Genomic DNA, 24268 nt, shown 5'->3' with positions numbered 1-24268 from the left:
ACCTGCCGGCTCTATCGTCGAGACACTTCTGCGCCAACTTGGTCTGATGGCTCATCAGATTGTACGCGTACTGCGTTATCGTGTCCGTGGGCGATAACTTTAATGACTCCGTCTCCTGTAACGTTAAACACTCATAGAATACCCTAATACATTATTTTACATCTATATCTTTCATCCTACTAATCCTATCCTACTTATATTATAAATGTGAAAGTTTATAAGGATGTGTGTGTGTTTGTTGCTCTTTCAAGCAAAAGCTATTGAACCGATTGCAAAGAAATTTGGTACGTAGACAGTTAGACAACTGATATACCATATAGGCAACTTTTTCGTATCCCGATATTCCTACGGGATACGGACTTACGCGGGTGAAACCGCGGAACGCAGCTAGTTATCCATAAAATTTATCGGTAAAAGAATTTTTATACAAAAAAAACAGAGCCGTGGATTAAGACAATTCTGTGTAATAAGATAAGACAGCAACATAGGCCAATTAATTCCGGAGAAACGGTCTAAGCCACAGGCTACACTTAGTCGAAGTGTATGAAAAGAAGACATATTCCAAAAAAATACATTATTCACTAATATTTATCCGTAGCTTTTCTAACTGTTTCGCGCCGCTCACCCGCAATCTGTTGAGCGAGAACGTCCGTCTCTCTTCCTCCAGCTGATTGGCGACGTTGAAGAAGAGGGACACGAAATCGTCCGGCTGCATGTAGTTGCGTATCACGCTGTTGAACTTGCCGACCAAACGCTCCAGACCCTGAAACCGATATAAAATAGCAATAACTGAAATCACCCTTTTTTTCTTAACAGTAGATGTATTTTTTTTTATCCTGTGACCAATGTCTACTTGTATAAAAATTAATAATTAAAATCGTGGTGGTATGTGAAAAGTTATGCGCGATTGTACACATGAAATAATAATAATAATATTAGACTGCGACTTTAATTTTATGACTAGACCTTGAGTTTGCTGAAGATGAGGCACATGCTTTTGTATGACCCCAAATCCTTCTTTTTATTGTACATTATATCCCAAAAATACCTGATCCAGTAAACTAATATTGGTTTCACAGCGTCGATAACGTGGCTGGGCTCCAAATTTGTACATATGCTGGTATATAGTCGAACTTGGCCGCGTGATCTCCAAAAATCCATAGACTCTACACCCCAAACCCTGTGTCTATAACCCACATACCATAGACACGCAGCCATACCTTGTGCAGTATATTAGTATAGTTGTCTTGCTCGAGCCACGAGTCGAACTTGGCCACGGCCTCGCCGGGCCGCGTGAGCAGCTCCCACAGCCGCAGCGTGCCCGCTCCGGTGCCGATTATGCCACGCTTCAACACCTGCAACCATAGACAATAATACACTTTATTCCACGCCAATAATGCATAACTTGGCACATGATCACACTCAAAACTGGTCCGAAAAATAAGTCTGCCTACGCGTGTTTTCTTATGAGCCATACAAAAGAATTTAAACATTATCACAAAGAGATGTCGTTTTCAATGAGTGTTATAAGCTGACATTTATTGATGACCGTTTAATATGGAATTACGAGTCTGTTTTTTATAGTATATCAATGTTACACACGAAAAAATATATACACAGAAACAAGTGACGAAGCGGTACAAATAGACTGCCTTATCCCGCTGCACACGCGCACGTCGAGTATGATTTTACGTGTGTGTATAGTGATACGTGGTTGTGGGGGGCGCACCATCGTAGGGTGTGCGGTGCAGGGTGTGCGGTGCAGGGTGCGCGATGTGCGGTGTGGGGTGTGCGTTGTGGGGTGTGCGGTAATGTGTGCGGTGCGGGGTGCGGGGTGCGAGGTGCGAGGTGCGGGGTGTGGGGTGTGCGGTGCGGGTTGGGGTGGGGGGTCGCACCTGCAGCTGCGCGGGCGTGTGGTCGCCGCGCAGCAGCGCGAGCGCGTAGGTCTTGGCGCGCGCGGCGACGTCGTGCGGCGCGAGCGCGGCGCCGCCGTCCTGGCGCGCGCCGGCCGCCGCGAGCCGGCCGAGCGCGCGCGCCGCCTGCCACACGGAGCACGACGTGTGCGCCGCGGGGAACGCCGCGCTCACCGCCTGCGAACCGCGGGGAGCGCAACGATATTCACTGAACACACGATTGGCGGGAGAAAACGAATCCTCGTCGAAACTTCACTGAGAATCCGAATTCAATCCATATGAATAAAGTCGAATTCGTTTCGGTATTACTGTATATTGATTGGCTTCAGGTCGTTACAATTTATTGTTTTTAAACCCTAGCGATCCATTTATAATTTTATTTATAATATACTAGCGATCCGCCCTGGCTTCACCAAAGCTTTTTTCTATCCATAACCACCTTAATAGTGTCGTGACAAAAACGTTAAAAAAATTACCAAATTGGTATATACAATTAATTTTAGTTGATACAGATAGATAGATAAAAGATAAGTATCACCAACCTGCTGATTCTTGGTGGGGTCGCACACAACGCACCGCACCTGTCTCCACGCGGGGTTGCACGACTTGAATGTGTCCAACAGCCAAGTTAGATCGTCGCCTATTAATGTTGATATACCTGCAAATAAAAGAACAATTTTTTTATTTATTTTGGAAATGTATATAGTTTTACATAGAAACTTTAAATAAATTAGAAGTTAAATTTAATTTTTAGTTTTATAGCATTGAAATGCTTTATAAATGAGAAATTTTGAAAGTATAGAAAAAATTTGATCACGAGGCAGGATTCGAACCTGCGTATCTTGCCTAACAGTAGCAACGCCTAGCCTCTCGGCCACCCGTGATCCTGCCACACATGGCACATGTGCCCTTAGGCACATGAAACCGAAAGAGTAGAAGAAATTCGATTACTGTGGCAGGTCTTGTGACAGATTGCAGGACTTAAATAAAAAAAAAATAAGTTTACATTACAAACAAAATGCCACAAACTCACCACCACTGACAATAACAGATTTCCCATTTCCATCTTCGGCTAAAAACAGTGTGACATTGTGCTTTATGCTGGGACTGCCGGTCCCACCCACCATTGGGATTGACGTGTTGAACTCTATACCTGAAAATATTTAAACAATTTTTATTAAACTTTAATTCAAAACAAATGTTTCTAGGACAAGGTATGAAAGAATGATATATATTTAGTGAAAAAAAAATGACATGTGTACTTAAGAAAGGAGAAATTAGCTTTTATCTATACAGCTATGAATTTTTTAAGATAAATTAGAAATTTACTTGACATATTTTGCACCCACACAGACCTACATTAGACTTGAACAATTTAGGCTCTAATTTACTTTTAATCCAGGTGGGAGCATTCAATAAACTATGATAAATTCACCTGTCTCAATACAAAGGAATTGTGGTACTGCATTGAAGGCCATCTGCATATTTGGCGTTGTAAAGTATACACACTGAATACACCCTGACGGGGAGTGGAGCAGCTTAACACCGGCATCTGAAATGAACAATAAAATTTATATCAAACAGATATTTTTGTCTTATATTCCTGCCTATACTTTCATTATACTTGTTACCTTCTGCCTTCTTTTAGTATATGTTGTTTTTAAGTATCCTTTTTTTTTGTACAATTTTGTGAAAGAGTAAATAAATAAATACATTTTTATTAGGTTGATACCATGCAAGCGTGGAACAAATGGTCATTTCTTCATATTGATTGAGTCAATTGTTATTATCATGTTTAAAATTCATGTATTTAATCTCACCATAGTTCAATTGCAGTTTCCTCACAACAAAGTCGAACTTCTGGTTTAGCCAGCGCACGGCATTCGCGCCGGTGCCCACTAGCTGAGTTTCGGTCATTATTACTTGAGAATCTGACCTGAAAATGAGCAAACATTTATACTATCTTTTGAACATTGAGCTTATGGATGTTTATGAAAACTCAATCTACTAAGAAAACTAATTGAAGTTGCGATAGGACAATAAAATAATTGGAAAATTATGGATATAGATATCGAATATGTATCCCGTAGATATATCAGGATAAAAGTTACCTATGTGTTATTCCAGTTGCCCAGCTATCTATGTATCAAATTTTATTGCAATCAGTTCAGTAATTTTTGTGTGGAAGAGCAACAAACACACACACATCCTTACAAATTTTCGCATTTATAATATTAGTAAGATATCAGGATTATCTACAGCATAGATTGACATCTAAGAGAAGGATTATAACTATAATTATATTTTTAAATAAATTCTAATTATATAGAAGACAAGAAAGATTCTGAAGCTGAAGCTTCACTGGGCTATCTTTTTTGTTCAAGCCTTTATACAATCACCTATATGTTTGTATGTAACCATCTCCTTCATATTTCATTTTAACCCACTAAATGGACAGATTTCATGCAAAAATTCCAGACTTATCAAGGATCAATAAAAATACAACAATTTTATGAATTTATCTTATTAAGCTCATTAAGATCGCCAGGATTAAAGAAAAACTTCTCTGTATAATCTGTGTAAAGCTAAATGAGATGATTAAGTTGATTTTATTATTATTAAACTGTGAAAACACAGTTTAATAATAATAAAATAAAGTTTACATAATATATTAATTTACTATATATTTAAAAATATTATAATAGCCACATATTTTCTTAATCTATGTCATCCTACTTTTTTAACAAAAAGTAGTAAACTTATAGTATTACTAGCTTCCCACCCGCGGCTTCGCCCGCGACTGAATTGTTCTTACCTTTTAAAGTTTCCCGGGACTAATCAGAATGCACCAAAATGTGATTATAAAAGACAACTAGCCATTTTCTAGTTTAGTTTTAACGAGACTAATGAACACCAATTGATTTTTATATATATTATACAATATCCATTAACACAGCATTCATTACCTCCCGCTGGTATCTTCTGGGTTCTCAATGATCGCCACCTCATACTCCTGAGGACCATCAACTTGGCTATTGCTGTTTAACTCAAACTGTTGGTATGTGTTGCTAGACTCCTCTACATGTTGCTGAAATTGGGTTCAGATCATAATTAATATGTTGGCTGTACTATGCTGACGAAAAATATCTGCTATTTTATTTTGAGAACAAGAAGTACTAATGTTTTTATCAACAACCACAGTTTTGTATTTATAAAATATCCGCAGGGTTCAAAATCATACCAACACAGGACATTAACTCTCATTTAGTTGTCCATAAATTAAAAGGAAATTATAGTTAAATGAATAGCACTAAATTCATATAATATACAGGCAAAAAATCCTGGTTCAAACCCTGCCCAATGATTAAATTCAATTCTTTAACAACTTTTCAATTTATAAGAATACTAGCGGTCTGCCCCGGCTTCACCCGTGGTTCATATTATAGCCCATTTTATAGCCTTCAACAAATGGGCTATCTATACTGAAAGAATTTTTTAAATCGGACCAGTAGTTCCTGAGATTAGCATGTTTAACCAAACAAACAAACTCTTCATCTTTATAATATTAGTATAGATTAATGCTATAAAACTAAAAATAAGAAAATATATAAATAATGTATTAGAAACAAGAGTTTTTTGAATAGTGGAAAACCTGTTGTAAGTGATGATTTCTAATAACATTTTAAAACTAATGTGGTGATACATATTTTATACCGTGTCAACCTGTGATATGGTATGTAATTATGTATATAATAATGTATAGCAAGTTTTGCCATGCACTTAATTATAGACGAAAAGTATATTCTTTATATCATTGATTATTTAACTTATTTGGATGAATCAAATAAATGTGGGATTTGAGTTAAAAATTTCAGTAAAATAAAGGTCAGGTCAGGTCAGAATTGTTATGCAGATTATCCCTGGAAGATATCACTCTTTCTTTGACCGATATTCTAAAAATTTAACAACACTTACGTTGTTGACATCGTTCGCACTCTGAACAAAAGAGCTGCCTTCCTCTTCTGGCTCTCCCTTGACGTCGTAAATAGTGTCTGCCATAACAATCCGTCCAGAAGAATCCATGGACCACATTCCCCCGAATGCAAAATTGGAGGGGTTTCCGCTCTGTTCGTATAATATCACTGTATTAGGCCCCAATTGGATTGGTTCCCCCTTCATGTTTACAAATACCGGTTGCTCAAAATTCCCTTCAACCAATTGCCCCGTATGGACGATCTGCTGACCCTGTTCTACAGGCACCTCGACAACCTGATTCACAACTTCCACCTTCTCCTTGTCATCTTCAATTTTCGCGCGGTTCACCATTATCTTTGGTTTTTTCTCACTTTCCACCGGATCATCACTTTTTCGTTTAATCACAGTTTTCTTCTTATTTTTCTTGTCCATTTTAAATTATCAAATCTAACGCACTAACTCTAGAACACAATATTATTACACTTATAAAAGATATCACACATGCCCAGAATTATTGGGACAAATATGCCTCGCCCAGTTGAAGCCATTGTCTAGACAGTTTTGTTTAAAAGCGCACAAAATATAAATTTGTATGCTATAATATGCCGTACCATACCATTTTGGGAGTTTGGTAAACAGTATTTGTTGTTTTGATAACGTTAAAACGAGAAAATTCTGTGCGAAAAGGACAACTCACAATGACGCCATTTGTAATCGCGGTTTGTATTTCATTAATGTTGCCATTATATCTTGTAAAATTCTAGTAGTAGAAGTAGTAGTAGCAGCTATTCCGGCATGTTTATGAGTAACTTAATAAAATTGCCTGTAATACCTATTCTACAAAATTACTTTCACAACAGTATAACGAACTACTTTCAAATATATAAAGTACGTTAGATGGAGAAAATTATAATTACATATTTTTTTTAACTTGACCTCACGTTTTCGTTAGTCGTTCGTTATCACGTCTTCAACTTTTTTAAGTGTAGATTATGTTTACATGGATAATATTTGTTAATTAAGTACAATGTGTGCAAACATTCGCAATGTTACGCTGTATACTATACGTTTTTTTATGTCATAGCGGGCATCGTTGTTAAGTAACAGCCTGTTGGTAAGCAATCGCCACCGCCTTTGAACATTCGCAGAGGTAGTGCCTCTACAATCAAGTGAAAGGATTTGATATTCGGCCCAGAGGTGAGAGTATTCCGTGTGTTGCTATATCTGAGCTTTATAAAGTAGTAAAAAATGAGTTATCCTAAATTACTCAAGGCAGTATTTTAGGACAGTGTCTTTAGACACTCAATTTTTTTGTAGGTAATGTAGCTTTACCTTCCAAGTGCTGAACATCCCCATAAATACGTCGACTCCAAGTATGGTGATGCAAGGCTTGCGGCTAAGTTACCCGTATTATTAAAGTTTGCAAAGCAAAAAAGAAACTACAACCAACCTTTTCTTTTCGGATATAGTACATTGTTATATCTGTTTATGGGTTGCGTATTAATGCGAATGTGAGTGTCCGGCATAAGGAAATTTGACCAACCGCCTGTTGTTTATTACTGTTTCGTAAATCGTATGCTATATTTATTGGTATGGTAAAGGTTTGCTTTGCTGATATTTTGAGCTCAAAATTCATTCACCGCAAACTTATTCAAAATGAAAGACAAACAATACAAAATTATGTATTAATCTTACATTGCTCGTCGCAAAGTCATTAAATTGCTCAAATTCGGATACCGGACCTCTCATTTAAAATGGTGTCTTTACTTTATCCTAATTCAGTCTGTCTACATTTTGTTATTATCTGTTTATTTGTCAGTCATATGACATAAAATTGCTTTCGAGAATCGAGCATCGATAAGTTTATTTTTGATGTATGAACATAATTCAGTTTTGTTTTTAATATTCAAGTCAACATATATATGAATAATAAAATAAAATATTTCCATGCATAACGAATTTCTCATGACAAAAATTGGAAATGATAAATTATGAATCGTCATGATAATTACACGAAACGAATCTTCAAGGACAACACTGTCGTCACCTTTTTTTTTGCTATGTTATGAGAGGAGTAATAAGTAATAAATTCGCTTGTAATGCTTATTCTTAATACACTTTCCATTCTCGTCCAAGTGGTGTTTATCGTGTTTATGTCATTGATATCTATGAATATAATTCGACATTTTACCAGTGTTAAGAAGATGGTTCTAATCGCTCCTGCATTATTTGTTAATCACGGTGGTGGCCCCCTTCCTCTATTGGGGGACAAGGAACACATAGGACTCACAAACTTCCTACGAGATGGAATAAAAAAACATGTGAATTTCAATGAATTGAAAGCGATTATTCTCGTGACAGCACACTGGGAGGAAAAAAAAGTAACAATATCGTCGAGTGAACACCACGATTTATATTTCGATTACTACGGCTTCCCGCCAGAATCCTATAAGTACAAGTACGACGCGCCAGGTAATCCAGAACTGGCAAAGCAAATACAAAAAACATTGTTAGAATCTGGGATTGATGCAAAATTGGACCCACAGAGAGGTTGGGACCACGGCGTCTTCGTTCCTATGATGCTGATGAATCCGGCAGCAGACATACCCATTGTACAAATATCAGTTCTCACCAGCCAAGATCCAAGCGAGCATTACAAAATTGGTGAAGCCTTGTACAAATTCCGCAAAGAAGGTATTGCTATTGTTGGATCTGGAATGTCGTACCACAATATGCGTGCCTTTATGACCGATCGCTATAAAGGAAAAGTTGTTAACGAAAAATTTGATGCATTTTTAAATGAGGCTTGTACATCAAGTAATGATAAACGGAGAGAACAGCTGTTGATGTGGGATGCACAGCCGGAGGCGCGCGATTCTCACCCTCCGAGAGCTGCTGAACACTTTATGCCATTAATAGTTATAGCTGGCGCTGGTGGTAAAGGTCCAGGTGAAAGGATATTCAATTGGGACCTACGCAATACTTTTAGGTTAAGTGGCTTTATCTGGACGGGAGAGTAACATTTACTTATGGAAGCCAATATGTGAATTATTAATTAATGTAAATACGATACATGCTTAAGTAAGTGTTAGTGCCTTTTATTTGATAAAATATCTAAAACAAACTGAAGTTTTAAAAATGTTCTATTTTGAAATTGTGAGAAGTTTTATTTTGTAGTTTTAGTTTGTGAAGTGATTGATACAAGTTAGTAAAAAACATTTAGCATTATTCAGTTATCTTGGTATCAGAGGAAATAACTATAGAAATAGATATGATACTTGTAAAAGAAAGAAATATGATATACTAGCTGCTCGCCCAGGCTCCTTATTAGAAATTGTTTTTTTTTTAAGTTTGTGAATTATTTAAAGTTTGTTTGTCTAAGCAGAGTTCAGTAACGATAAAAGTGGTGTAAATAACACCATTTCACCATAACACCATATATATTGTTATATTTTATAACTTATTATTACCTCTTTATGATACTTGTATCAGTAGGTAGTTAGTTATTAGTTTTTAAGTATCTGTACTTATCTATTAATCACACTACTGAAACTACTGAATGGATTTTGATGAAATTTGGTATACAGAGAGTGAATGAGCTGACTTTTTATCCCGATTAAATGCTCCCATTGGCTAACTTGATCATTCACATGTCCTAGTTCCACACAGGCAAAGCCACGGGCGGAAGCTAGTATCATATAATTTATATTAATATTATAACATAGGGAAATATGTCAGAAGCCAGAACAGTCATAAAAAGGCACTGAATATGCATTAAACTGTAAATTATAAGGGACCATGATATTGTTACTAGATTATACTATTTATTTAGCTTATATACAAATGTTGGCATTTCAGTGTTTTATTGTATTTTCCCTGTGTTCTGCTTTCTAGATGCAGTGATTAGATTACATTGTACTTCTTATGTTGGTATCACTACAATAAAGTGCATATACAACTACAATAACAGTACTCTATGAGTTAAACATAGTTTATCTATACTAAATTAGTCGAGCACGCCTCGGTATGAATTAGGCCAGGTTGCACCGGGGAAGTACCACACCCCAACAAAAGACTGCTGTGTTTCGTTCGGAGAGTGGGACCGGAGGGACAAATCCTTTTCCTTCCCCTTCCCAGTCCTTTCTTTCATAATCCCTTCCCAATTTAAAGTCTGCAATCCAGTTGAAGAGGCGGAAGGTCTGCAATCGACCTTCCGCCTTTACAAATGTTCATGGACGGTGGTGCCGACTGTGACATAAAAACAAATATATGTATATACATAATATAAAAAAATAGTAAAAAACTGTGTGCACATTGAATATATAAAAATTACTAGAGGCTGCCCGTGGCTTGGTTCGCGTGAAGTTTGACCTAAACAACTGGAGGACTAGAACGAAATATCGCAGATAGCTTTGTTAACATGAAATGTTCCAGACTACAACTATTGCTAAGACATAATTTCTATTTGTTATAATGTAGCTGATCTCTTGCAGTTCCATATCAGGTGTTCCAGAATTTGCAGAAAATGCTCATCATGTACAATTTTACTTATGGCACAGCTTTTATATCTTAAAGTTTAGGTGGTCTTATGCGGTTATGCATCAGGTTTTCTATTTTCCAAAATAAATTATAGCCTATATGCTGCACAGACAGGATTTTTACTGTTTTACTGTATATACATACAGTACATACAGATTGTTTTAATTAGCTGGTGTGTCCACACAAATTACATGGGGGTTCAAAAAGAAATTCGCATATTTGTCATTATATGAGGTGTATTAATATCATAAATATTAATAACGGTTTCTAAACGATATACTTTTTTTCTAATTAAAAAAGTTGACGATATAAACGGGCAAAAGCGGTTTTTACGTTAGATAGTTGTAAAAAACGTCTATACGGTACTTCTTCGAGGTTCCACAAAATACTAAATTAATTGTTTATTGTATTCAAGTAAAAATGGTATTTACATATTAACATGTTTTATTTGCATAAAAACAGCATTATTTAAAATATTATAAGTATAGATTACAGTGTTTAGTATAAAGCACAGATAACATAATACTATATAAAGTATTTAAAACAAAAGATTACAACGCAATGATTAGATAAAATACATTTCATATGTTGGGCTCGCTTATATAAAGATAATGAAGGACAAAGTGCAACGTTACATGCAGTTTTTAATAAAGGTAATATCTAACGCATATACGCAATAGTCATCGTTGAAATTTATTAAATGCAAAGTACTCTTTGAAATTATCGCAAATCTAGGCGTCTTTGTAATTAAAACAGTAATTTAGAATATTCATAAACATTTCCAAGTAACTGCGCCTTAAAAGAATAACTAATCATTCATTTAAAAATAAACACTACTTGTTATTGTAAGTCGTGCCTTGTCTGTATAAACAACTTAATCTTCAGTATTATCGAAAGTTGTTCAGAATTTATAGATACGTTTTCCTTGTGGCTTGAACTAATTGAGTGTTTAACTGAATGTTGAGTGTCGGATCAATAATGGAGAGTTACTTTGCTCCATCACTGTTTCTGAATCATGGCGGAGGACCTTTGCCAGTTCTGGGTGAAAAGAATAATATTCAGATCGCTAATGCACTGAGAAACGTACCAAATTTACTCGATTTAAGTAAATTGAAAGCGATTATATTGGTCACGGCTCATAGACAAGAGGATGTTGTCACAATATCGTCCGGTCAACGACATAGTTTGTTGTACGATTATTATAATTTCCCGCCAGAAAGTTACGAATTGAAATACGATGCGCCTGGTGACCCTCTATTGGCGGGAAGACTGCATTCGGCGTTCAAAAATGCGAATATACCATCACAGTTGGATGAGAAAAGAGGTTGGGATCATGGAGTTTTTATTCCAATGTTGCTTATAAACCCTAGTGCAAACATTCCAATAGTGCAAGTATCGATATTGAAAAATCAAAACGCAATAGATCACTACAATATTGGAAAAGTTTTGTACGAATTCAGAAAAGAAGGCATAGCTGTTTTCGGTTCGGGATTATCTTATCACAATATGAGGGAATTTAAGAAAACTCTTTTATCCAGTAGTGAAATCGATGGAATAGTAGTTAATGAAAAATTCGACCGCTTTCTTAACGATGTCTGTACGGGCAAGTTAGATGTGGAAACCATTTTAACATGGGATACAGTTCCGCAGGCCCGAGACGCTCACCCTCTGGGGGATGCAGACCATTTAATGCCTTTAATTGTTAATATAGGGGCTGCAGGACCAAAGCCCGGAAGAAATATATTTTCAAGTATATTCCTACAAAAATTTAAGTTAAGTGGGTTTATTTGGGATTAAGTGAATAAATGAATTATGAATGTCAAAACAATAATTTATTTAATAAATTAATTGTAAAATATAAACAATACAAAACAATTTCAATCACGTTATTCAACACAGGACCAAACATCTGTAAGCAGAAAAAAATAAAATCAGATTCATACAATACTATTATTCCTACGCTACGACATAGAAATAATTGTATACAGTGGTAGTCGAGCACGCTTCGGCACCACACCCCCACAGAATACCGGCGTGAAATAGCATTCTGCTGTGATTCGTTCGGTGATTAGGGGAGCCGGAGGACCATATCCTTTTCATTACCCTTCCCAGTCCTTTCCTTTATTCCTCTCGACAATCCTTTCTTCATCCCTTCCCAATATCAAGTCGGCAATCCATTTGTAGAGGCGTAAGGTCTGCAATGGACCTTATCCCTCTCTAAATGTTCATGGGCGGTGGTAGCGCTTACCATCAGGCGTCCCACTAGCTCCATTGCCGCCTGTGACATAAAAAAAAATTCATATTAAAAAAAAAACATTATGAATTTTGCTACGCTAAGAGTTACACAAAACGTGGGAGTAAAATAACCTAGTATGATTCAAACCACCCAAGAGAGAAAGAGACAGCGATTTATGTAGATCTGTGTCAATGTTAAGATATTTGTATTTTTATGGTAATCCTTAGATACAAATTAATAAAATAAAAAATACAATAATGGTGATATGTTTTGTGTCTGATTGTCATGTTAAAGGATGAAATAATCCGTCTCACTATATAGTATAAAAGAAAGTCGCTTTATTTGTCCCTATGTCCCCATGTATGCTTAAATCTCTAAAACTACGCAACCGATTTTGATGGTTTTTTTTTAATAGGTAGAGTGCTTCGGGCAAAAGCTAGTTATTAATAAATGCATTTCCCAGGTAAATACCATTATCTAATTAGAATTAATTTGCTTCGAACCACATTTTGCTAAATTATGCTAGTAGTTGATTCAGATAATTATTTATACTAATATATTGTTTTGCTGGATGTATTTACGTAAATTTTGTAATTATAACATGAATTTTCAAGAATTATTTACGCGAAACAGGTAATTATTTGTTACGCTAGTGCATGACAAACTGATGAGGTAACGAGTATCGATAAAAAATAAATGTTACGATTGAAATTAAAATACTAATACGTGTTATTTAGCTTAGACATTTTATCATAGAACAAAGTCACTTTCGCTGTCCCTATGGCACTACATCCGTATGTCCCTATAAATGTTTAAATCTTTTAAACTACGCAACGGATTTTGATGGGTTTTTTTTTAATAGGTAGGGATGATTCAAGAGGAAGGTTTATGTGTATAATAACTTTATTAGACTACTGCCAATATAACGCGTGCGAAGCCGCGGGAAAAGGAAGTTTAATATAATTTTTAGTTTTATGGTATTGAAATCCTACTAATATTATAAATGCGAAAGTTTGTAAGGATGTGTGTGTGTTTGAATGAAATTTGGAACGTAGACAGCTGGACAACTGGAATAACATATAAGCAACTTTTATCCCGATATTTGGTGAAACCGCGGGGCACAGCTAGTGCTTTATAAATATGAAATCGTCATCTATTGAGATGATTAAGAACCATCTCAACCAATATGAAACATTATTTCAATGATTACAATATTGTATAGATGGACGCGGCCTTTGTTAAATGTTTAGTGTTATGGCATTGAAATGCTTTATAAATGGGAATTTTTTACACAAGACGCGGGTCCGAATCCCGCGTCGTCATCGATTTTTATTGTATTCTTTAAAAAATTCTCTAAGTTTAATATTATGTTAATATAAATTTAAATTAAAGGTTATCTAGCATATTCACTAGGAGCAGCCTTTTTCATTTATTTTTTCATGTGTTAAATCTTGGGCTATGATAGTTTTATTTTGCCCCAAGAATTCCTCTAAAGATAAAAAAAATATTTTATGGACATGACGCACGCACCAGTAACATATAAATTGTTGAGTGATACAACTTTTGTTCCTTTTTGATTATATTTAATTTATATGAACTAACCAGCGTATGGTTATCCGTGGAAATATATTTTTTATTGTTGGAATTTCCTTTAGGTAAAGAAACATATTTTGATGTTATTATAATATAAGCAATTTTAGAATAAAGAGTTTTTATAATATGCATTCTTTGTTGGAAATTCTAAAATAAAATTAAAATAAAAAAATGACACAATACAAAAGATTCAATGATTTTGTATTGTGTCAGCCTCAAAGAATTGTATGACATGTCCGTGGATGTCCTCTAAGATTTAAATTGGATTTGTATATATTTTACTCTCACCAAGTGATCATCTCGAAATCTGGAAAGTACAAAATAAAACTCCCTATATTTTATTGCTGTTATTTATAATGAATGCAATAGCGTCTGCTTGAACCGCTGGCGTCGGCTTCGGAAGAGGTTTCCTAACACCCTGTCTACATATATACACTACACAGACCACATATTGATTTTTTATTATCTGTTCCATAACCGTTACACACGGAATTTGCCAACAGTTGTACTTGTGCTCCAAGCCGAAAAAAAAACCTCCGAAAGCCGGCAACAGCTCCACAAAAGCTATAACAGCTTTGTGAATGCTCATGGGCAGTGGCGTTGCCTCATGTGACCCACTTGCTCGGTTGCCCGCTCTGTTATAAAAAAAAAAAAAACTAACCAGTTAATATTAATGTCCCAAAAATGCATACCAACTCAATCAATCTACCAATATTTACTTGTAAAAGTATATCGTAGATTTGTAGACATCACTATTTCTCACTCGCCTTTCAATCTATTGTATTGTTGTACCAAAACATGTAATTTTGTTTTTCGTCACGTCCGTGAGCTGCTTTGTAAAAACTGTCTGTTGCAGGCTTGCGCTTATTGCAATTCACTAAATTTAGTATCTAAATTCAGAAGCAAATTTAGAAAACACTATTTTCTAAAAAATGTTGGGCTATTTATAAAAGGCAATTATTATTTATTAGGCATTAGGCATACGCTGTTCTGCCTTGCCATTTAGGGGTGTGAAAAATAGATATTGGCCGATTCTCATAGATACCGGATAAGCACAAAAAATTTCATCAAAATCGGTCAAGCCGTTTCGGAGGAGTATGGCAACGAAAACTGTGACACGAGAATTTTATATATTAGATAAATGTAAAAGTTTGTTTGTTTGGATGTTTGTCCGTCAATCACGCTGAAACTGCTTAATCTGTCGACTGAATCAAGAAGAATGAACTTGGTGTGCGTATATAAGCACATTAAAACTACCCCAATAAATATAATTAACAAAGAAATTCTGATGGCAAATGATGTCTTTTTCTTTCTATTCACCTTTTCTAATCTATACTTAATATTATAAAGCTGGAGAGTTTGTTTGTTTGTTCGAACGCGCTAATCTCAGGAATTACTGGTCCGTTTTACAAAATTCTTTTAGTTTTAGATAGCCCGTTTATTGAGGAAGGTTTTAGGTTATATATGTACCACGAGCGAAGCCGGGGCGGACCGCTAGTCAAAATATATTCGAACATCTTCCATCTAACGTGTAAAAAAACCAACACTTGCATTTTGAAAAGTTCTCAGAAATCCTTAGATATTAATTAACAATTAGTCACAAGATGAAGATGGTACTGTGAAGATTTTCTGTAGAATTTATTTGTAAAAACTTCCAGCGGAGAACTCATCCAATAATATTTTAAATCCTTACTAATACTATAATTTATGAACGCAATGTGTTTGTGGATATTTTTCTGTATTTTCACATAAAAAAACATGTAAAAGCTAACCACAAGTATTCATGAGCACGACCGCTTCCGCAGCCGGTAGCGCCTGTCGCAGCGCCGGCATATCTTGAACCTGCCGGAGCGCGAGCGGCACCGCCAGTTGTATCTACCGTCATTGTTGTTTAAAACAATATAAAAAATAGTTAAATAAGTAAGACAATCAGTTATTTTTTATTGTTTACGATTCATAATATGTAGGGGCAATTAATTAATTACGTAAGAAATAACTACCATTCCTCTAGCTAGAGCGGGGAGGGATTCTATACTCTTACATCATTCAGCTTCATGATTTATGGTGAAAGTGCTTATAAAGTCCGCAACTTTAAAGGAGTGCACGGCGAAGGTGCAGTAGGCAGTACAAGGATGTTTGGGTTTTGGGGATATTTGGGCTGTGAGCAGTTAGATTACGCCAAAAGAAGGGCATTGCCGATGCAAAAAAAAAAATCGCTCTCAGGGAATTATTAGAAAAAACAATTATCAATTCACACACCATCATTCCCAACTGGATAGTCCAGTTATATAAATATGGTATATTTTGTAGAAAACGAATTGCAACATCACAGAAAATCGGTGTGAAATAGTATCATTATAGTGTTTCGTATGGCGAGTAGCGACTTTTACTTGCCCTTTCTTCTTAGCGCTTTTTTTTATACCCTTATTCATTAAAGTTGCCAATGGATTTGCAGGCATTCAGCTTCTACAAATGTTTATGGCGGTGATGTCGCCGTCTGTATACAATACACGTATAGTCGCGTATACAATACACTTTGAACATTAGTGCCACAAACTAAGGTGCTATTTAGAATAAATGTTTTATACAACGCCTTTTAATAAGCCATTGTGAGTATTAGTTTAATGTCCCCATACACGGGCCACCGATGACAACCAAAAACACCGCCACCAGCATATTTTATGTAGTTTTCATATATTTTATAAGAACTCGCTCTACGTCACAAAGAGTTCCCTAAGCGATGTTCTCGTGACGGCGTTTGCGATTACCACGCGTGGCCATGTGCGGCTACCCTATAGGATGTTAGATGCGTCAATGTATTAAACAGATACATAAATATGCGGCCGCTCACCGTCCTCTGCGGCGGTGTGACCGCGAGCGGCGGCGGCAGCGCGCGCGCCGGCGGCGGCAGCAGCGCTGCCGCACGCGGTAGCGCCGGTCACCGGAGCGGCAGCGCTTGAAGCGCCCCGACTTCGAGCGGCAACGACTGCGCCCGATTGGCAGTTTATATTATATGTATACTCAAAAGAATGTCAAAATCTATTTACTGTAGTTCACATCATTAAATTCCCGTCCGTTTTAGAAGACGGCAACATTCGTTCCTACCGTATCAGATGAGAACTGTGTTGTTAGTTATTACCATGATTTTTTTTCTACAATTCTATTTAGATGTCACAACATTTTTCCAGTAATAGGAACAGAATAAAGTCGCATCAATCTAGAAGTATAACTTCAACTTACCTTCTAATTCGTATCGGAAAGTTATAAATTTTATATAGGTGTACCATTGGATGTCATTCAAACATTCACATTGAGAATTGTACTCACGTTTTGCACATTCTGAAATTGATAATTAATTATTGTATGAATTATTTAATATATATAGACAACCAAATAATCATAGACCGTCACATACTTTCGCCTTCGACGACATCTTGCCATTATATTTTCTCTGAAATAAAAAGGTTATTCAGGTATGATAGATATTTAGGTTCACAACAACATTTTAAAACGGCCACGGCCATATATAAGCCGCACTTGTTCGATTTGTGATAACCCATCCCTCAATATATAATTATTTTTCACTATTATCTTACCTCTGACTTCAACAAGTAACAAAATTCATTTAAACAATCTTCAATGTTCACATGTGGAATTTGTTGTATAATTCTTCATGAATAATTTAATATAAAAACACAAATTATAAAATAAAATTCATCAAAAAAATTATTATAACATTACGGGACTTCCAAAGCATTCCATTTTTAAATGTCTTGCCAACTTCTTTTTCATAATTTATAGATTATATAAATATAACAAAAAGGTAGTAACAGTCACATATTATGCACGGCTTTTATTTGATATTGATAAAAATCGTCATTTTTGTATTTTATATTTAATTATTAATTTTTATCCATTATATTGACCTATATAAAATTTTTATTCATAAGTACTCATTTGAAAAAACATTTTGTACGTTGTGCGTGCGCCATTATTTCGTTTCAGGCAGGCATTAAAAATTGGGGCGGAGGAGGGATATTGGTAATTTGAGAAATAGGTCGGTAGAACTATAGCGTCTTATGGGTATGCCCAGTATAGTAAGGGAGTACCGGTATGCGGCATGCATTTTGTTTAATTCTCTTGTAAAAGACAAAAAAGTCATATCATGTGAATGTTAATGAACACGACATAACTTTATTTGTGAAACAATATGATGTATAAATACTCCATCAAAGTATAATTTACAATAAGAATTGAAGGATAGCTTCATACAAATCGGCCGGTTTGAATGTATGCGTGAGTCGCCGTGCACGCACACAATCATACAGTCGGACGAAGGTAGCTGGGGACTGTGTATGGGACGCAACACGTGTTTTCTCGCGCACATTCACGTACTACTCGTTCGCTAAATCGTATTTAATAAACCCATTTATGAATTGGTAAATTTTTGTTAAATTAGGTCAAATTTAACGTTTATGGCAGTACTGCAGTACGTTTAGTATTAAGTAACCTGTGTTACTGCGTTGCAACAATTTCGCCAATGATTTGAATGGATTTGTCCCTAGTGCTGTGATACTAACTACGAAAATAATATTTAACTAAAAATCCATACAATCAGTCGCGTATTCCTTCTTTATGATATAATCTTTGGATCTTAATAAAACAAAACACAAAGCTTCATACATTTATTAACAATACAGCCATAACCTAAGAATTACTGCTTAAAATTAATTTTATATCCCTTAGTATCTGGATCTTGTTGAAGTTGAAAGTTTTCCGTCGACAAACCGAACGGTCGTAATATCATATTGCCCAAATCCTTCAATTTCCCCAACATTTCTGTTTTCAATTTTTCATTTCGCTCTTCGATCATTGGCGGCAACCGAATGACAGCTGCGCGCGCAGCTGCGTGAGACGGATCCAATTCCAAAACTTTTTTATAATCCGCCAAACTTTCGTCTAGTTTGTCTGTGGCCTCATATGATTGTGCTCGCCTGAAATTAAAAAATACTTCTTTTCACTGCTGATCCAGAAACTTTTTTAATCCAGCGATGCGGCTATGACACGCTCAGCGTGTCTCCCGCACCGGCGGCAATCTTGCCGTACCGCTTTTGTCGCTGGTGCGGGAGCCCACGCTGCGCGTGTGCATAGTCGAGCCAGCTGTGCGGGCGGACACACCGGCGTGTGTTCTACAATTTTTTTTTTAATTATTCTATTTCTGATATCGCGATTTATTTTTAAAGAAAATACAGTGGTCGTTATTTTTCTGCACACATATTTGTATTTTATTCAAAATACTTTATATATTATAATGAACAATGACCTGAAAAGGTACTAATAACGACCTCTTCTTAGACTTTTTAGAGTATTATACATTAAGAAATTAAAAACTTTTTAACGGATTTGAAACGCGATTTATTCATTATATTATTAACCCGACGTTTCGAACACTTTACGTCGGGTTAATAATATAATGAATGATTCGCGTTTAAAATCCGTTAAAAAGTTTTAAATTTCTAAATGTATAATACTCGCGTAAAATCAAACACAAGAAAATACTAGAATTTAATTTGTTAACACTCGTACATAAAGATATTCTTTCGTATAGAATATAGATTAGCAATAAAAGTTTCATGCTGAACGCGCTTCAAATATTCTGCTTCGGAGTGTTAATATAACAGCGTAACAATTTATCGTCAACCAATGATCGTCAACCAATGATATAAAACGTTGTCCAACGTAAATTTATGTTTCCACTTTTTATTATTTGTTCAAAATATTTTCTTTTTCGTTTTATTAAAATTACATCCTATCTATCTAAACAAAGAAAATAATAAAAATGGAAGAAATCATAAAAAATATATTTTATGTTAAAAATGTGTTGCCCGCACGCACTGGCGGCTTGGAAAATAAAACACGCACAGCGTGTTTAACGCACAAGAGACGCGATTTACCGCGGATGCCGGCTTCACACGCCTAGCGTGTAAAACCGCATCCTTGTTTCCAAGCATTTTTACGCAACTGGTGTGTTAAATCGAGGTTGCTTCTTGTCTATCAATTATTATCAAGTAACAACAACTGCGGCGTATAAAAAAGAATTTCTGAATATATAACTAGACGGGTCATTGGATTGGGCTATAAAAACTACAACATAGATTTCTAGATAGGTTTTTCGCAAAAATAAATTGTTATACAAGATATACGCTTCTGAGTTCTAAAAAAATCGTTTTGTAGAAATCTAGTTCAGAAGCATAAGCCAAATAAAGAAAACAAAATGCTAAAGACATAAAGGCCGAGACAAGAGAGAGAGTGAAGGTTAAAAAAGTTAATACTCATAAACATGCTCACCTGTGGTACGCTTTTAAGTAATTTTCATCCAGCTCTATGGCCTTAGTGCAATCCTTTATGGCATGTTTATGTTTCTCGAGCTTCATCTTCGCAGCACTCCTGTTGCAATACAGAATTGCCCTCTGCTTTGGAAACTGCAGTGGACAGATCTTCAAACCTGAAATATGTTATAAAATATTCATTAAATAAATTAAAATTTCATGTGACAGAAAATTATCTGTGGAATATAGCAGTCCATTAATACAATAATTATTTTCATGAAAAAACTAAAGCAGCTTCAAATTGTCAGTACTAGACCAAATTAAAATGGCGGGCCATACGGGAGGCACCAACTTTTAACTAAAAATAGATCAAAATTAATTCTCTCAGATCGGAGTTCTCAGGTAACAAACCCAAAAAATACATAAAATATTACTCCTTTTTCTAAGTCGGTCGACAAAAATTTAATTTAATATTTTAACATTAGCACATGAATTTTCTTTTATTTTTGCGATGAAGGTCAAACTTCTATACATGTAATTGAACAATGGGCCATTCGCAATAATATTTTAAAGCGACGATTGTAATTTGTTACATGTTTGCCATTAAAAACATCTATTTAAAACGATTTTATCATTTTTTTACTGTTGAAACCCGTTTATTCAGAAGTTTTACTAAAACTACTACTAAAATATTCTTAATAAAACTGTCTTTATCATAATAATCGTTAATTTAAACTGTCTCTATGACTTTAAATACATTTTCAGAATATATTTTTATACGTTAGGTTAGGTTAGCGAGGGGCGAAATGATGAACGTGATGATGGTTTATGAACCACCCCACGGGTCGAGCAAGAGAGGCGAGCGTGCCGCGGCAGCGACCGGCGAGTGCCAGAATTTAGGGCGTTTCCCACTCAAATAAAAACCAGTATGAAGCAAAATAAAACCACAGTTTCCTTTTTTTATGCCATAGTCGACAATGGAGCTGGTGGGTCGCCTGATGGTAAGCGCTACCACCGCCCATGAACTTCAAGCTGGAAAGGGATTAAGAAATAATTGACGAGAGGAATAAAGGAAAGGACTGGGAAGGGTAAGGATAAGGATATGGGTCTCCAGCCCCCACTCATCGAACGAAAAACAGCAGTATGTTATTTCACGCCGGTTTTTTGCGGGGGTGTGGTAATTCCCCGGTGCGAGCTGGCCCAATTCGTGCCGAAGCGTGCTCGACTACGACATACAGTTAATTAATTTTAGTTTTATTGCTTTTCCCGAGTTAGTTAATTACTAGTTCAGTCCAATCAAAATAGACCAAAAATAGGGCTAACCTTGTAAAACATTCGCATAGAGCTGAATATTAGCATAAACCTCTAATATACTAATACAAGTAATACAAGGACATTAAGTTACAAAGTAACAATAAAAAAAACTTTATAAATATTAATGATATCAATATAGACAAACAATACTTCGAGCCTAAAACAAATTATAATTATAATGTCTTTATATGCCAATTATGAATAAACAATATACATCTAAATCCATATTGCACATCAACAACTTATTGCTTGAGAACGGTTGTTGCTATGGTTAGGCAAGAAACGCAGGTTTGAATCCTGCCTCGTGATCAAATTTTTTCTATTCTTTCAAAATTTCTCATTTATAAAGCATTTCAATGCTATAAAACTAAAATTAAACTTATTGCTTAATAACTTACATACAAACAAGTCATCTGCGGCACCTCTGCCTGTGGTTCTTATACACCTAACATGTAAATATTCAATGGTGAACGAATTTTTGAAATCAGTAGACTTGTTCCTGAGATAAAGCGTTCAGAAACAAACAAACTTAACTTCAATTTTAGATTATTAGGTATAGATTGTTTTGAATTAAGACCTTACTTCAATTCTGTTTTTAGTTGGACCGCATAATTAACCATTATATTTTTCTTTTTTTTTATTATGTTTTTTCTATTTATTTTTTGCTAGCTTATTAGTTTGACTTGTTTTATTTCATACCTCTTTTAATTTATAATATCATAGTTAGTAGGTTATATCAACTATTTATAATTATACATAATTATAGCTCAACTAACAGTTAACACAATATGTTATCACAATAATAATTAGTTATTATAGGTATTAACTTGATGAAGTATTATGCATTGTTATATGTGTTTGAATTGCATATAAAATAAAATTAAATTTACCTTCCGTATATTTCTCTACACTCCGTTCCATATCGCCAACTTTGAAAGCCTCATTGCCCGCCACCTTCAGCTGCTCGGATATAATTTTCCGTTCCTCCTTCTGATCATCTGTCAAGCTCATTTCTGTGTCTTTCAATGAAACTTCATCAATGGAATCTGTATCACTCTCGTCTTTATCGCTGCCGTGATGGTCTTCTGTCTCTTCTGCATCCTCTACTTCTAGTGGAATGTCTGTGTAATCTAGTCAAACAAATAGATCATCAATAAAGTTGTTATTTAAATCTAGATAGACATAAAGATAAAACTATCAACTCTCACAGACTCAATATTATTTAAGCAAAAAATGTAAAAAACATTTGTAGAAAATAATAGAACTGTAAATAAATTGGACTATGGACCACTGTTTTAATTGCATAAATTAAAGACCACCACTTCTTTCTTCTCACCCTTTCCAGTTCATTCCCTCTTTCTGATCGTCAATCCTTTCTTATTGATTATCCTTTTAAAGCGGACAGTGCATTCAAAGCCGCAGGCAAAGGCATATTTGATACAAAACAATTGATAGTGAAAATCTCATATCTAGAGTTCTTGCAAATCTATCTCATACTTATTATATTCTTGCGTATCTAGGCACACATGCCAGATGCAATAATATAATTGCTAATATACTCATGGAACTTTATAGATTCTTATCTTGTATACAATATGTATAAATATTTACTTTAACTTGTATGTATTTTAAATATTTATCTGTACTTCAATACAAATTAAATTAAACTCAAGTGTTTGCTTATTTGTTTCTACATGCTAATCTCTACTGAACAGATGCCAAACATTGTTTCAGTTGTATATGTATGTGATCCCCCAACTGTAGGCTATGTGTGTACAACAGGTAACGGGTGGATGGCTAATCTCTCTATATATATAAAATTTTCATATCACAATGTAACAGACATTGTGATATGAAAATTTTCTCCTCCAAAACTGCTCGACCGACTCTCGGGAATTTTTGTTTACCTCTCTGATATGTCAGAGAATTAGCCAAACTGATATAGTTTTGTAGGGGTCCGTGCTACAACATTCTATAGAATCATTAAGGAATGTCTAAATAGTTTATTCACCTGATTTCATAGTTTCTCTGTCACCAGTTGCATTAAAATCCTCTAATTTGAGATCTGGATTTATCACATTGTCTTCAGAATCGCCAGAACGCAAAGAAAACTCCAAATTCTTTGTTAAATCTTCAATAACATCTTCATTCGATACATTATTCGTACTCTTCAATCTATCGGACATTTTGCAATATTTGAACACTAACAGTAATAAATTATATAGCTTTAGATCAAATCTTTTAATAAAAAAGTATTTTATTATAAAATCAAATCTGAAATCTGCACATTAACTATGTATTGTAAAATTTTCATTATTTTGCGATGACTCAATGTCACAATGACATAGATTTCTAGTTTTTTTTTATTT

At 35.2% G+C, this 24268-nt stretch overlaps 4 protein-coding genes across 4 annotated transcripts in view; 2 read left to right on the top strand and 2 right to left on the bottom strand.

Moving 5' to 3' along the window:
• LOC119839343 overlaps window positions 1–6618 on the bottom strand; it is an 11613-nt gene extending 4995 nt beyond the window's left edge. The window contains exons 1-10 of the mRNA XM_038365600.1: window positions 5889–6618; window positions 4880–5001; window positions 3734–3849; window positions 3349–3465; window positions 2947–3066; window positions 2456–2571; window positions 1896–2090; window positions 1221–1355; window positions 626–763; window positions 3–115 (exon numbers count right to left, since the gene is read on the bottom strand). Coding sequence (XP_038221528.1) covers window positions 3–115; window positions 626–763; window positions 1221–1355; window positions 1896–2090; window positions 2456–2571; window positions 2947–3066; window positions 3349–3465; window positions 3734–3849; window positions 4880–5001; window positions 5889–6320 — 1604 coding nt within the window. The 5' untranslated portion in view covers window positions 6321–6618. The remainder of the gene's footprint in view (window positions 1–2; window positions 116–625; window positions 764–1220; window positions 1356–1895; window positions 2091–2455; window positions 2572–2946; window positions 3067–3348; window positions 3466–3733; window positions 3850–4879; window positions 5002–5888) is intronic.
• A 1093-nt stretch (window positions 6619–7711) lies between these two features.
• On the top strand, window positions 7712–9740 carry LOC119839354 (4,5-DOPA dioxygenase extradiol-like). Its single transcript, XM_038365613.1, has one exon. It carries the CDS (start codon window positions 7988–7990, stop codon window positions 8906–8908), a length of 921 nt encoding a protein of 306 aa, XP_038221541.1. The 5' UTR covers window positions 7712–7987; the 3' UTR covers window positions 8909–9740.
• Window positions 9741–11035: 1295 nt separating this feature from the next.
• LOC119839341 (extradiol ring-cleavage dioxygenase-like) lies at window positions 11036–12374 on the top strand. The gene has a single exon (XM_038365597.1). It carries the CDS (start codon window positions 11385–11387, stop codon window positions 12222–12224), a length of 840 nt encoding a protein of 279 aa, XP_038221525.1. The 5' UTR covers window positions 11036–11384; the 3' UTR covers window positions 12225–12374.
• A 6553-nt stretch (window positions 12375–18927) lies between these two features.
• On the bottom strand, window positions 18928–24235 carry LOC119839359 (tetratricopeptide repeat protein 1-like). The gene is made up of 4 exons (XM_038365622.1): window positions 23911–24235; window positions 22790–23029; window positions 20605–20761; window positions 18928–19250 (listed from the first exon to the last, which is right to left on the bottom strand). Exons 1-4 carry the CDS (start codon window positions 24083–24085, stop codon window positions 18971–18973), a joined length of 852 nt encoding a protein of 283 aa, XP_038221550.1. The 5' UTR covers window positions 24086–24235; the 3' UTR covers window positions 18928–18970.
• Between the last annotated feature and the right edge of the window lie 33 nt (window positions 24236–24268).

Source organism: Zerene cesonia, unplaced genomic scaffold (genome assembly GCF_012273895.1).
Source record: "Zerene cesonia ecotype Mississippi unplaced genomic scaffold, Zerene_cesonia_1.1 Zces_u012, whole genome shotgun sequence".
Classification (NCBI taxonomy): Eukaryota; Metazoa; Arthropoda; class Insecta; order Lepidoptera; family Pieridae; genus Zerene; species Zerene cesonia.
Note: the sequence above shows the minus strand (reverse complement) of the source record. Positions and strands in the feature narration are given on the sequence as shown.

What these genes read in the sequence shown, in the direction of transcription:
- LOC119839359 (XM_038365622.1), bottom strand. Translation starts at nt 24,085, where the DNA reads ATGTCCGATAGATTGAAGAGTACGAATAATGTATCGAATGAAGATGTT. An exon ending in CAGAGAAACTATGAAATCAG is followed by an intron (nt 23,030 to 23,910) that starts GTGAATAAACTA and finishes TTGTTTGACTAG; the next exon opens with ATTACACAGACATTCCACTA. An exon ending in TACTTAAAAGCGTACCACAG is followed by an intron (nt 19,251 to 20,604) that starts GTGAGCATGTTT and finishes TTTTAATTTCAG; the next exon opens with GCGAGCACAATCATATGAGG.
- LOC119839341 (XM_038365597.1), top strand. Translation starts at nt 11,385, where the DNA reads ATGTTGAGTGTCGGATCAATAATGGAGAGTTACTTTGCTCCATCACTG.
- LOC119839354 (XM_038365613.1), top strand. Translation starts at nt 7,988, where the DNA reads ATGCTTATTCTTAATACACTTTCCATTCTCGTCCAAGTGGTGTTTATC.